Source organism: Calypte anna, chromosome 2 (assembly GCF_003957555.1).
Source record: "Calypte anna isolate BGI_N300 chromosome 2, bCalAnn1_v1.p, whole genome shotgun sequence".
In the NCBI taxonomy this organism is placed as follows: domain Eukaryota; kingdom Metazoa; phylum Chordata; class Aves; order Apodiformes; family Trochilidae; genus Calypte; species Calypte anna.
The window spans coordinates 7577229-7591960 of record NC_044245.1 but is presented as its reverse complement, the minus strand read 5'-3'; the positions used below and the strand labels follow the sequence as shown (position 1 = coordinate 7591960).

Here is a 14732-nt window from a genome sequence, read left to right as displayed (position 1 = left end):
TGCATTTGTTCATTAATTATACAGTTTTGTGAACAAAAAACCTTAAATGAGCTGGAAATGGTGCTCCTGAATGCTGAATTCTGATACCTGAGAGCACTTAAAAGCATTCATTGTCTGGTTTATATTGGCATGAAAGTTGATGAAGTATCCTCTGTTGTTTCACCCCCAAAAAAGAAATGTTTTTCTTCCCTTTCACAGCGAACAACTCTGCGCCTTTTGTTACTGTGGAGAACGGAGCTCATTAGGACAAGGAGACTTAAAACAATTCAGTCCAACTCCTGGGTACGTTATCCCATGGAAAAAACAGCCTTTAAATAAGAGTGAAGCCAGCGACAGCACCGATGGAGCTTGTGAGAGAACTCCAAGGCAAAACTCAGTGCCACGCAAACAGAGAGGACAGAAGAAGTAAGTCCATTCTTCATTAAATAAGAAGGGGGTTGGTGTTTTGTGTGCAGTTCAGGAAGCATCTTTACAGATGCTTTGGCAAATAACTTGTATTTGTGATTATTCTTTTTTTGTCTTTAAAAAACAAACACAACACAAACAGTATAGGAACAGCCGCCTCTTCTGCTTTTCAAAGATTGGTTTCTCCAGTGAGAATCTTGACTCTGAAGGAATATAGAAAAGAAACAGTTACTGCGAAGCACGGGTTTACTTATGAGGCTGAAGCAAAAGGATGCATAAGGGGAGAAGTTAATGGACTTCAAACACTTCATGTATTTTGTAGCGTGGGGTAATTAGAAGCCTCTGCCCATCTTGTTGAGGGTTATGCTCCTCCAAACTCCGCTCTTGCAATGGTGGCATTGCTGCTGCAGGCACGCAGCACACGTCTCTTACCCTCTAGAACTGGGGTTCCTGGGCAGGTTTCCCAACAGGGTGGTTTTAGCTATAGAAGGGCAGTGTCCCGAGCCCTCCCAGGTTGGTTCCACCTTTCGGTAATTCTGCAGAACGTCAGGAAGGCAAACACAGCTCCGCGGTGAAGTTTTGTTGCAGAGATGGTGCGTCTGGCGATGGAACGCACGGCGCGACTGGCAGGGAAACCGCGTTTTCAAATCTGTCTGCACCGGAGTTTCTCCGTGGGTGTGGGGATTCTGTCACCGTGGGTGCCGTCCCTGCCGGGGAGACGCCGTTTCATTCGGCGGATGATTGTGAGGGGTGTGCGGCCTTAGGGGAAGCTCGGCTCGGCGGCGGGACCGGGGCTGTGGGCCGATGAACCGGCGTGATGGTGGAAGGTCCGGGGCTGCGGGGGCTGAGGCTGTGGGGCCAAGGCTGTGGGGCCGTGGGCCCAAGGCTGTGGGGCCGTGGGCCCAAGGCTGTGGGGCCGGCCGGGCCGCGCTGGAAGCCGGGGATTGGCTGCGGGAGCGGGGCCGCCGCCAGCCCGCGGGGCCCGGCCGGGGAAGTGAAACAATAACGGGGGTGGCGGCCGCGCCCGCCCGTGAGGCGGAGCCGCCTGAGGAGCCGCGGCCTCCTGCCGGTCTGAGGCCTCCTGCCGGGCCGCTATTCTTTAAATCTGACTAAAATACGCTGTAAAAATGCTTAATTAATGCGCGTTCATTTAGCCGCGTTCAGCATAACGTTTCAAATGTGAAGATTTTGAGCGCTGGGGCTGCGCCTTCTGACGGAGAAGCTGCGCGGTGTGATTCGCGCTCGCTGATGTTGCTCAGGTGCACAGCGGGGGTTCATAGGGTTATGTCGGTGTTGTAAAAATACACATTGTGTATTGCTAACAGGGAAAAATGGTTCTTCCTATAGCTAATAAAAATCGCCCCCTCTGCTTGGACAGCTGCACTTCTTTCATAGGCGTATGAAATATTATTTACCAAAGGGTTAAATACAGAAGATCAGAACAGGACAGAAAGTGTTTCTGTACAGGATGGAAATGCAGAGAACACTGGGGTGTTCTTAAAATGGTTTTGTGAGAACGCGTTCACGTTAATAAACCCGCCTTGTGTTAATAAAACTCCCAAACTGGGATTTGGCTTTGTTCTTAATGTTCTTTTAAACTTCTGTGTTTTGGGCAGCAGGTTCATGCTAGGGGTGACTCTACAGGATGCAGGCAGCTTTCAGGAACAGCTTTGTTGAGCAGAAGAGGGTGATTTAATACTTAGTAAAGGGATTCTTAATGTAAACAGTGCCGGAGTTAGCAAGTTGGGAGGTGGGAAGAAAGGTGGATGTTCAGCTTCTGTCATGACAGGGTTCATGCTTTCTTGGGTTGTTCAAGAAGGATGTTGCTTCCCCCATCCCAAGTTAGGTTTTTTTTCCCATATATTTCTGAATATATAATTTTTAAGTAGAGCATGCTTGGTTTTCTGGAAAGCTGAAAAGGAAGGTTTCAGGAAAGTTTCATTTATTTCAGGTTAAAATTCCTGTGGGTGGGAAGTCCTTTTTCAGTGTCTTTTTGTCTTTTAGAGGTCATGAGCAGAAGGGGAGCAAAGGGAAAAAGAGGGGAGAGGTGTTTTTTTTTGCTGTCTCAATTCTAGAAACTCAGAAGTAACAGCAAATACACACACATTTGAGTTATTAATGAGGGAGAATAATGAAGCTCAAAGAACCTTAATAGAAAACACAACACTCCCTTTCTTAATAACTGCTGAAGCATCAGATGAGATCAGGTCTCTTTTGTTAGTAATGAACATCTTTAGCTGTCCAAGATAGTTTTTTGCCTGCAGGAAATAAAAGAGGAGGAATCATAGCTTCTTTCTTTTTAATGGAGTAGTCTGAGTTTTATTAATTGCTTTTGGTAGAGATTAGAGATTTGGGGAACAAATTAATAAAATTATAAACTAGATCCTCCCATGTCACCACAATATAACAGTCTTTATATTATGCCATTTTTCATTTCTCCCACATGCCTTTTCTCCTGTCTGTGCTTTCCCCCCTGTTTTTTTTTTTGTTTTTTTTTTTTTTTTAACATCTTCATGGTGTTGGATAAAGTTATTTCTTTACAAGCAGCTTTTTCCCTCCCAGTCTTTTTTTCTGCCTCCTCCTACAGCTGCTGTATTTTATCCACCTCTGGCCATGGTGGGTTTTGAGGATACTGTCAGTGCTTTGCCCTGGACCAGATGTTAAGACTGCAGGGAGAAAGCCATATGAAAGCTGCAGCTTGCAATTGCCACTTACACCACTCTGTTTAGTTCCTTAACATCTCTTCTTTCCCAGAGTCACACAGGCTGCTTGTTGTTACCTGACTGTCAGTTCCTAGGCTTGAACAAGTTTTAATATCAAGCAGACGTGGACTTTAAAGAGTGTATGTGCTGAAGGATTGGAAGAGAGCAGGCTGGGGAAAGGGGAATTTTACCAATAGCATCTATAACAGAAAACTTGAGTTTTGGGGTCTGTGTTTGGCTAAAGTGTGAGGAATGAAGATTTTCATTCACGTTGATTTATGTTTTACAATTTTCAGAAAAATTTATATTAACTTTCCCTGAGTTTGAGATCGTTAACAAATATCCAGCTAATTGAACAAAGAATGTGGGCACTCCTGAGTTTTGTTTTTTCTGCTCCCCAATACAGATCTCGATCGAGTGTAGCATCATGTACCAGTGTAAGCACCCAAACTGCTTCTGACGATCAGGTTGTCAAATTCTGGGATGAACTCAGTTTAGTTGGCTTACCAGATGACATTGATGTTCAAGCCTTATTTGAGCCAACAGGTAAGAAATGTTGCTTTCCTGTGTGCTAGTAATTGTCTATACTAAAAGTGAAGTTTTTCAGCTGCTGGTTTTCTGTGCTCTGGTGTTTGTCAAGTGTTTGATGATGCATTTGGAGCTTTTGCCAATGTTATGTGGTGTTCTTGTGCAGTCTTCAAGTATTGGACAGAATAATTTTCAGCTTTGCTTGGGGAAATGTTTGTAATCTACTGCTGAAATGTTCAGGTAGTGATATATTCAGTATCATGGTTCTGTTTTGGGAAGAAGAGGAAAGAGGAATGAGACAGCTTAGTGTAATTCTTGAAATTCTAAAGCTGTAGATTTATCTGATCTCCTGCTTCTAATATGGGGTTATTGGAACTAGGGGAAGGAAAACTGTAAAAGAGCAGTATTGATAGAACAGTAGAGGCATCTCATTTCAAACTCTAGTTAAAAATGAAAAATTAAATTTAGTGGTTAATTTTAAATAGTTATACCATAGTGTGTGTGGATTAGTAGGGGGTTTATAAAGATTTTTTTTAAAACTTGTTATTATTTGTAGACAACTCTTCTTAGGCCCTTATAGACATTTTTGAGAAAGTCTTTTTTATTGCTGAATGATTAAGTTGACCAAGTATCTAATTTCAGCAGTTAGTGTAAAGCATAATTTTGAATCAAGTGTAAAACTGTCTCAGTTCCTTTGGAAGTATGCATAATTTATATTGTTTTTCCCAGAACTGACTTAGGAACATCTGTTAAGAAATAACTTTTCAATTCCACAGATTTTGGATTGTTTTGTTACACAGATAAACATTTCTAATTGCATCTACAATGTGTTTGTTGTATTGGCACAGTTTTCTGTCATATATATGGTATTTCTGCTCATGCTGTATTTTGAGCTTTTAAGAGTTTTGTGTAGAATTCTAAAGCATCATGTGAGCTTGTTCTGCTTTAACACACAGATCTGTGCCTGGTCATTGGGAGTGATAAGTCAAGAGCACATATAGAGGCAAATGTTATCTACAGTGAAACACAAGATCAGATGTAGTTCTGCACCTGTGTCTCACAAACAAATACTAGAAACAGATGTACAGAATGTGCTGAAATGAAGAGGAAGATGTGTTACATATCAAAAAAATTGCAGTATATTTAGTGTCTGATAGGAGCTGCAATACATGTAGAGTATGATAATAAGGGCATTAAATGTTGCAACATGAAAAAGAGGAGGAAAAGAGACCGTTCATTTTAATTGGCAAGTATTTACTACTAGAACCAAGTTCCATGCTTACAGAAGTGGTTGACAGATTTCTACAACAAAAGCTCTTTTTTTTTTCCTGATGCATTAGGTCATTGCTGGGCTCATCACCGCTGTGCGGAGTGGTCATTGGGAGTCTGCCAGACTGAAGAGCAGCTATCAGTGAACGTGGACAAAGCTGTTGTCTCAGGGAGCACAGAAGTGAGTAAAAAGACATGAGTGCTCAATCCAGTAAGAAAATAGGGCTTGGGGCAGATAAAAGGACAGTAGGCTAGCACAAGGTATAGCCAAAAATGTCCATATATGGATCTCTGAGCTTACATTAATAACAGGGTTTCTTTGGACAGATCTTAATGATAAAATCTACTCTTGTCTACTCTTTATTAAGACTTAGGGAGTTGCATGAAACATACTGTTAATTAGTTCTGAGGTAACTGGAATGTAGAAGGGACCTGGCTGATGAAAACAAAATACAGACAAGAGAAAATTTTGGTTCAAATTAGCAAATGCTCTGCTAGGTGGAGTAGTTATTAGAGGACATTCTGAAGTTGTACGACTCAAATATAGTAGAAAAATTCTCAGTTACTTTAATACCAGCTTCAAAAAGTAGGTTGTTATAGGATAACTTCTGATTACCACTATTTTGTTACTTTAAATTTTGATAGAAATACATATGGAAGTGTTTAGGCTTCTAATTTTAAATGGTAATGCTTTTGAAAAAGTAGATAGCTTTGAAAAAGCCAAACTCCTTCTGGTGTCATGTTCTGATACCATTTCAAAATGGTGAGGAGGCCTCTTCACATTGTTTTTACCATCTGTAAGTATTTTTTGGTCATATTTAATCACGTCTGGTAGATTATTTTAATTTTTTTTCTATATTAGTCAGCTCTGCTTTCAGCAAATATGTGTAATTTTTGCTGGTTTTCCCATGATCTTGCTTATACTTATTTTTACTCGATTCTTTAGATTTTTAATACATTACAATAAAATTTAAAAATTTTGCAGAAGATCCTGGTAAATGTTTTCCATTGTGTGGACTAAAAAGAGACTTTAAATCAATCTTTCACTACAAGCCATATACTACAGCTTTCCTTGCACCTTCTACTTTTACGTATACTCACAATGAATAAATGCTTTCCTTTGAATAATTTAATTGATTTTGTGTATCTGCTTTCAAAATAAAGGACTATTCAGAACAAATGAACCTGACAATATTAAGTTCTAAATGAGCTTCAGGATATTTAAGCTTTGTATGTGTTCATGCATGTATAAAAAAAATTATAAAAAGAATTGAAAGAACATCCAAAACATTTTTTTTTTTTTTTAAATCTCCATGCTGAGAAGTTTTCATGGTTTTTTTTGGCCGATGATAGTGGCTTGTAGTAATTTTGTGATTGGCTCATTCGGATATTCAGTAATTTTTGTCGCTGTATTTTTGTTTCTAACAGAAAACCTTGCTACAGTGTTCTTGTTTTGCTCTAGTGAATTGCATCCTGTTTCCATTGTTTCAGTTCCGTTTCTTTTGATACGCTACCTAGCTCCTCCCCTGTGCCTCAGGGCGATTGCTTCACCTTCGATTTTGTTACTACATTTTAAATGCTGTTTAAATGTTTAAAATGCAAATATTTAAATAGAAATTCTTGAAGAACACATCTCTCTGGTGTGATGATTTCCATTTCAGCCCTGTCTTTTCACTTGCTGCTCTGTAGCTTCTCTATTAATCTGTTCAAATTATGAAAATCATTTTTAGATACCCCTGTTGCACATTGCAGTGCAATGCAGAGAGATGAGAGGAGTTTGATTTGGGTGCCATTCTGCATATTTTCTATTCAGTTGTTCCTGAAACCTCTGAGAAACTTTCTTTGCTGTAATACAGCAGTCAGTCAGCAAAGAATGACATTGGTTTGGTTATTCCTTTTTAATCTTCCTTGTGACATCCCCAGGGAGAGCAGGGTAAGAGCACAGCTATGATTGTCTCATTCTAGAGGAGCAGATAGGCAAAATGGATCATCTTTATCCCACGTTCATACCAGGAAAGCTTTTGCTTTTGTGTTGGTTTGTTGGGTTTTTTTCAAGAAATAAGGAGCATACACAACTTCAGTTCTCTGTTCCTGACCATGGAGCAGCAATGTGGGGGTTGCTCAGAGAGTTTGTTCATAAATGATTGGGAGCCAAGTAATCCTGGGTTTGCTTGTGTCCAACCTTTAATGCTTGGTAATAACTTTTCACTTCTTTTAAACTTGTCACTAAGGTAAAGAAGGCACAAAAAAGTGTAAGGTGCTGGTTATCCAATATGCTAGTGGAAAATTTATCTTAAGGGAAGAAATTTTCTTTGAGAGATTTTGTAAAGTTTTGAATTAAAGGGATAGCAGCTAATTTAATGTATGGTTTTGTGTTTACAGCTGCCTGGGCTTTTCTTTTGCTAAAATTCTGGGCTTCTTTCTCATGTAATGTTCCTGCATTTTCAAAGTAGAGTTTCCATTTAAATGTTCTGAACACTGTTGGCAGTGTTGATGCAAGTATGTGCTCAGGGCATACAGAAAAATATTTTAAATAAAACCAAGCTGTATGCTGTTTCCTCTGCTTGCCACCAAAGTTACTTTGGGATTTTTTGGTTTTTGTTATTGTTTGCTTGGTTGGGGATTTCTGTCTTCTTGGAAGTCCCTCTGGCATGGGTTTATAATGTGGTCTGCAGCACTGACATCTTTTCTTAGCTGGGAAAGTAAGTTTTCTTTTCCTTTTGTATATGTACAGATTGATTTTTGACATGTAACAAAACTTTTTCTTGGTAGTATAGTTCTTGTAATTTGTGGAGAGCTGTTCTTACCTTGGGGGTCTCTTTAATTTGTAAGCTATATTCATGTTTCTCATTATTTAGGCAGCCTATTGTTTGCAAATCTGTTCTAACTGGATGTGACAGTGTTTCTTATTACTCTGTTTACCAGTTGAGATGTCCATTTGGCTTCACTGAACTTGTGATTGCATTAATAAAGCTTGTGTGGGTGGATTTCACTGACCTATTCCAAAGTATCTATGTTAATTCATTTTGGCTGTCTTCTTGGCCCGTGCTTGCTGAAGGTTTAAAATAAAGTGCTATAGAGATCTCAGCATCTGTGCATGTTTCACAAAATACTCTGCTTAGTGTGTCTTTCTTCTCCTGTTATTTCTTTTGATTCACTCCTTTCCAAGGCCTGGCAATTTATTTAGTGGGACAGCTGACCCATTTGTTACAGGTATTTGTGTCTAGACATAGGTGGGTGCTTTGATTTTCTTTCAGAGTCTTGGTTTTGCCTCTCTTTGATGTTAGTGAGTGCACATACATATATCTGTATTTGTTAGGTGTTTGAAATCGTGTGCATCAAGTTGCTTTATAACAACTGACAAATAAAAGATGGAATATACAATTAAGTTTATGGTAGTAGATGTGCCCTGGCCCTCATGGGTCATACGGGTGACTCATTTAATCTCATTGTTTTCTTGCTTTTTTGCTTGCCTCAGCAAATGAGAGTCATGGATTTGATCAGAAGCACTCTCAAAGTTTTAAAAGTCATAAGGTAGAACTCATGATCCAGGTGATGCTGTCAGAGCTTTTCTCAGGATGACTCTTAGGAATTCACGTGCTTGTCTCTGGAACTTGTTCAGCATGCAAGTTAAAGAGCCTGAATATCCAGACATGGCAGTTCCTTTCCCCACCACTTAAGTAGTTTTTAATGGGATTTTGGAGTAATTTTGTTTCAGGTTTTGAAAGAAAAGGACTCTTTAGAATATAAACAGGGAAAACTTCCTGCAATTTGCTTGATCCAAAATTTCACTGAGGTTTCTTAAAATTTATAAGTGCTCTATTCACTACATACAGATTTCTATAGTAAAGAAGCTGTTGTATTGTTTGGTTTATGAAGATGGACTTTTATCAGAAGGGTGTTTCTACAGGTATTTATGGTAACATGTAAATGGAGACTTAGTAAAAAAAATAAGCAAAGAAAAATGATTAAGCAGAAATCAGAGTTTTTGCTGAAAAAAAAAGGTAAAGATGGACAAACAGAATTTTTTGCTTTTTCTTGTGTTCCTGGCTCCAGCCTTATGCTTTAACTATGCTGCTTTTTGGTATTTGGAAGGGTGAACTTGCTGGCATTACCATTTTAAAAGGAGGCCTTTAGGACTTGCATCTGCTCAGGTTTTAGCAAGAGTGGTTTCTGATATATTTTCAGGTATTTTTAAATACTGCTTTATAATTAACTTGTTCAATTTACATATCCTGAGTAGGTGGGTGTTTCTTTACAGTCAGATGAGGAAATAATATATTGTCTAACCATAGCTCTTCTGTGTGCTCCAATGTCCCAAATAAAATGGGCTACTTTTTCTCCTCAGTACCTAAGTAGCTCAATTCAATAATTGAATTTAAGGAAAACTCAGTGGTCAATGTGTTTCAACTGCTTCTGAACAAACTTCACAAGGAAGGAATGCAGTAGTAACTTTCCCATAAGTGATAAGATGTAGAAAGCAGTTTACAAGTCTGGGAGAGTTTATCAAGGGCACTGAAGTAAAAGAAAACATTAGTGGTGGGAACCAAGAGGAGGTTCCTATCTACTTAAAGGCTGAAAAGGGAAAACATGGTATTAATCAAGTGTCTAAAACAGTAATTACAAAACACTGCATTATGCTGTTTTGTTTTATAAAATGTGAATTTCTGTTTGCTTTAAAGTTCTGTGTAGTTTTGTGCATATTTATCTACTTCCCCACTTTCATTTTTCCAGTAATGTTTCTTCAGGACCAAGACTCTTGCAGTGAGACACCTGAAACATTGCTGTCTTCTTCTCTTACCCATCCATTTTTATGTTTTTTTTTGTTAGCCAGGGCAGTATCTTCTCTCTGGACAAGGCAGCTGTTTGCAGCTCTCCTGCTCCGTTTCTTCAGGCTGCATTTGGCATTTTACCAGTGCTGAGGACTGTAGGAGTTGTTGCTTTGCATAGGGGCAAGCTAATCAGTAGTATCTTGCCTTGTTCTAGTCTCAAAACCATCAACTGTTTTGACACTCCTCTCCCCTGTGAGCTCTTTTCACATGGTAACAGAATCCTGAACATTTTTTTTTTAATTCCCTTGAATTCTGTCACCAGAGGCAGGATATTGTGCTGTTTGTAGATGCTTCCAAGTTGGGGCAGTGTTACAAGACTTGCATATAAAATATCTCACTCAAATGGTTTCTTAAAAGCTATTTGCATCCACGGTTTTTAAGTCTCTGCTCAAGACACAATTCTAGCATGATGTTTTACAGAGCTAGACCATAAAGAAATAAATTGAGAAGAAAGTTGGGCACTTTCAGTCTTGTTGAGACTTGTCTATGTGTGAATGTTTTTAGGTGGGAACCTATTTGGATGAATTGATACTTCCTCTTGTAGTTCCTTGCCTATAAAGATAAGCATCAACACCTTAATATTCAATATTCTGCTAACTTCATACACTGTGGAGGTTATGCCCCTTTAGCCATAGCAGTTTTTCAGCTAGTTTTAGTTTTTGTTGAGCCAAATCTGAGTGTGAAAAATGGCTCAGCTGACAGATTCCTGAAGATCTGGACTGTGCTGGCTTCATATAAGCCTCAAGTTAGCACAGAACACACAGCAATGTATATTTTTCAAGACAGAGTGCAGGGTTTGCAGTTCCATGATGCTCTAAGAGCTCCCTTCTTCCTTTTTCATTACTGGAAGAGCTACTAATTCTTAAAGCCAGGGAAAAAATAAAAACAGTCATCTGTCATAATTTATGCCATTTCTGGGCAGAGTCTTCTGTATTTGCCCATTTCTAAGTGAGAAGCTTTGTAATTTGATACTGAATGAGCAGCTCTCCTATTCAGAAGGTCCTCTTCCAACTCCCAAGTTTTTTATGGTCCTCTTCCATGCCCAAGGCACTTGGCTTCTCTTCATCTCCCTTCACTGCAGATGGGAATGAATACCTGGCTGCTCTATTGGACTGGCTTCTGATTGTATCTTACTGAGTGTTGGGGTTTTGGTTTCTCTTGTTTTTTTACTGTAGTTCCCGTTGTCTTGCAACTGAGAAAGGAAGTACTGCAGGAAATATTCCTCCAAAATAACATTTCTCCTTCTTTTTGGGGTTGCTTCTGTCTCTTAGAGAGCTCTGGCACAGCAAGTGCTAGAGAAAACCAGAGGAATAGCCACATATGTCTCCTCCAGAAGACGCTTCCATACAGTTTTGGTCAGTTTGGTAGGTTCATTCAGTTTCTATCATGTTTTAGAAATACTGTAACAGTTCATCCATGGCCTCATGAGGTATTTCAGTTTTCCATGAGATTCCTTCTTTTTTGAACTTCTTGTGGAGATTTGTGGCCATTTCCTTGCTGCTGCTGACAGACTTGGTACTTCAAGGGAAGATGTGACTGAGGATGCAGCTTTAATAATATTTTAACACTGTAAATTATCTCCCATGAATTACACTTTTCCAGGGCAGTTTGGATGTTAGACACCTAAAGCCAGATCATTTATGTCTTCAAGAAAATGAATCAAACTGTTCTTACAGCTTGTTGATGGCATCAGAATCTCTGTGTCAGCTGTTTTATAACTAAGTCCTTTCAAAGCAACCATGGTATCTTTAAATTATCACAGTTGGTTTTAGTTTACAACATGCAATTCTTCTGGAACACCTATGTACACCACAAATGATGTCAGTACAGCCTTGGTAAATCTCTTTAGGTTCAAGAGCTGCCATAGGACCATGTGTTCAGGTTTTTTGCAGGTCCAGCAGTTTGAGAGCAGAGATTTGTCTGCTTAGTAAGATTTACAACTTAATCCTCATTGATATTTTCATGTGAACAATTCTTAAAGTATTCTTCTGTTTGAACCAAAATGAGCTCTACGTGACATACTGTTCATTTGAGCTCATTGTCTTGTAGCAGCTGCTTTGGAAGGTATACAGCAAAAAAGAGGAACCAGGCATAGGCAAGAATGAGAACAAGCAGATAAGAAGGAATAAGGCTGACATTTAACATTACTAGGATTGTTGAAAAATTCAGCCTTTTATGTTTTCTTGTCACCTGTAATCTGACTCTAGGAGCAAAAGCAAGTAAAGGGTAATTCAACATACAAAATCCCATAACTTTTGCCTAGTAGGCAAAACCTACTACCCCATAGTCTTAGTTTTAACCCTATAGTCAGTCACTTTTACCAAATTTTTGTAATTTTTTTTCCCCAAATTATCCCATGGAATTTTATGCATTCTACTTTTTCTTCTGCAGTGAAAGACAGAGAATAAATAGCTAAATTATGGTTCTTGCAGAGTTTTCCAGTCACTGAGGAGGAAAACTTTACTTCTTTTCCTAGTGTTTGTGATGTATTATTGCTTGCTCATGAATACTTTGATACTTAAGTAAGTGTGCATATGTTATAGAAGGAGAGATTGTTTGTAAGGGTTGATTGTGATCAGTTAATTGGGATTTGTTGAATGAATTGCCTACCCAAAATTTTATTTTGAAGAAATAGATAATTTCCCACTTATTTTCCCATTATTTAACATATTTCTTGTTAGCATTTCAATAGAGCTAGTACATTGCTCCAGTGTGTTAAATCTTTGCAATTTTTGTGAGAGGAAAAATCTGTTATGAAGGTGAAGAAATATAGACTTCAAGGCCATATGACATAGCCTCATTTTAGCACTTCTTGAAAATTAGCAACTCAAAACCTAGAAAATGTCCCTTTCTTTAGAGACATAAACCACACTGTTTGGTTTGTGTGCTAATGGACAGTAGAGTAATGTACCAAATGTTAGCAAAGCTTTTAATTTAGAGCTTTTTCTTAGTGCTTGTTTTGGGAGTTTGATTTGTAACAAGTGTAAATGCTTTAACATGACTTGTCAGTCTTCATTATAGCTCCTTGCTTCATAACCTGTTATCATCATGGTTTTGTCCTAGGAAAAGAAGCACATGATAATGACCAGCTTAGCTCTAGTTAATTTTCATATTGCTTTCAACATGTTGATTCTGCTGGAAGAGGAAGGCATTAGTTTGTGAACTGCAGGCTGGAGGAGTATTTTGCTTCTCAGATGAAGCAGATGTATATCTTTAAACTAATTTATTTTAGATTTTTCTTTTGATTTGCTTTGCCTTGAGCCTCCTGTGAAATAACAGTTGTGTTCTTATCCCTACCTTTTTGTTTCCAAGTGTATGAAAAAAATAAATAATGTGATTTTTGTCTGCATAGCAAATAGTTTTGTGAGTGCACATTACAGCTCAAAGATTAGAGTGAAACTGTATCTTGTTCCTTTGATCCATAAGAAATAAGTGCTGGAGCTTAATCCCTGCCAGATGTTGTAAAGGGACAATGACTAGTGCATGCATTTTAATATATACATTTTAGCTTCGAGTTATAAAATTTAGTCAGAGTAAGAGAAGACTTTTCATAAAGCATAGTATTTTTGCAGTGGGAAAATAAAATTTCTCTGACTTCATTGCCCAGTTCCCCTGTGGTTTCGCAGACCTGAGCAGAAGCCCAAACGTCATTCTGGCAGACACAGCTACAGAAATGGGCTTTCCCATAACAACTGCATTTCTGGACCTCAGTAGCAAATGAGGAGGGAAAAGGCTTGAATTACTTAGGCAGCACAAGGCATCTTTCCTTAGGGCGTTTCATATGGCTTCATCTAAAGGAAAAGATATGATTTTTTCAGCCTCTCCTATATTGCTTTTTCTCTGCCAGTGCAGGGGTGCTGCTGGTTCCCCACTGGGGTGCCAGGAGCTGTTCCCCTGCCAGTGCTCCCTTGGCACTGAAGTCAAAGCAAAGTCAGCCTCAGAGTTTTCATTCTGTGGGTGTTTTCAAGATGAATGCTTGGAGAAATGCACCTTCCTTGAACTCTGGATGTCTAATAGGTGGGTCCTAGAATTCAGAGAGAGAGATTGTTGCTGCAAAGACGTTTCTGAGAGGGTTTTGATGCTGAATAGACAATGGGCATTGCAGATGCTAAGGGCAGGCTGTGAGGTGTAGGAAGCAGATAAAATGGACTAGGGGCACAGAGAGAGATTGAGAGAGAAACAGCAATAGCCCAGAAATGAAAGCCAAAAAAGCCTAGCTGAGAAACATGAAAGGGCCTATGTTCCTGAAGGAATTTCCAGTGCAGGTTTCCTTTATTCAGTAACATTCACCGAAATAATTTACTGAAAGCTCTGAAGTGAAATTGTTCAGTGTGTGTTCCAAACTGCTCAAGTGTGTTTCACAAAGACCTTTTCTTCCTTTTTGCATGACTTGAGTAGAAAACACTTTTTTTCATAATACGCCCAAAGAAACTCTCTATGTTCTTTTTCTTTTCTTTTCTTTTCTTTTCTTTTTTTTTTTTTTTTTCCTTTTTTTTTTTCTTTTTTTTTTTTTCTTTTTTTTTTTTTTTTTTTCTTTTTTTTCTTTTTTCCCTTCCCTTCCTTCCTTGCCCCCGGGTGTCTGTCTTAAATGTTAGTCTAAGCATTAAGGCAGTGACATACTAGTTCACGTTGAGGTGGCACTTTGTTGCTGGGCATTTCATTTCAAGGTTTTATAATTTATATCAAGTTATTCTGGGGTCTGATGCATTAGAAACAGGAAAACAGGGAAAATCATCTCTCTGAAGAGCAAAGAAAGGGCCACTAAAGGAAAATCACACTGCTAAAATAAAGATTGTATCTTCTTCCTCAGTGCTTCAGTTTGCTGTTGGGACTGACCCATTTTGGTGCTTTGTTGTAGAACATGAAAATATGGGTACTTGGTCTCTCCTTTTCTCTTGTCTTCCAGTGCTCAGCAGCAGTAGCATAGTCCATCAATGTCTACAAAAGAAAGAAAACTACAATACAACCCCTCCAAATTTTGGATGTGGAACACTGA

The 14732-nt window shown here is 38.8% G+C and overlaps 1 protein-coding gene across 14 annotated transcripts in view; it reads left to right on the top strand.

Annotated features, from left to right (window-relative positions):
* KMT2C (lysine methyltransferase 2C) overlaps positions 1-14732 on the top strand; it is a 198959-nt gene that overhangs the window by 76421 nt on the left and 107806 nt on the right. For all 14 annotated transcript variants that reach the window (XM_030444333.1, XM_030444332.1, XM_030444343.1 and 11 more), the window contains 3 exons: positions 199-405; positions 3514-3653; positions 4976-5085. In XM_030444333.1, the coding sequence (XP_030300193.1) occupies positions 199-405; positions 3514-3653; positions 4976-5085 (457 nt within the window). The remainder of the gene's footprint in view (positions 1-198; positions 406-3513; positions 3654-4975; positions 5086-14732) is intronic.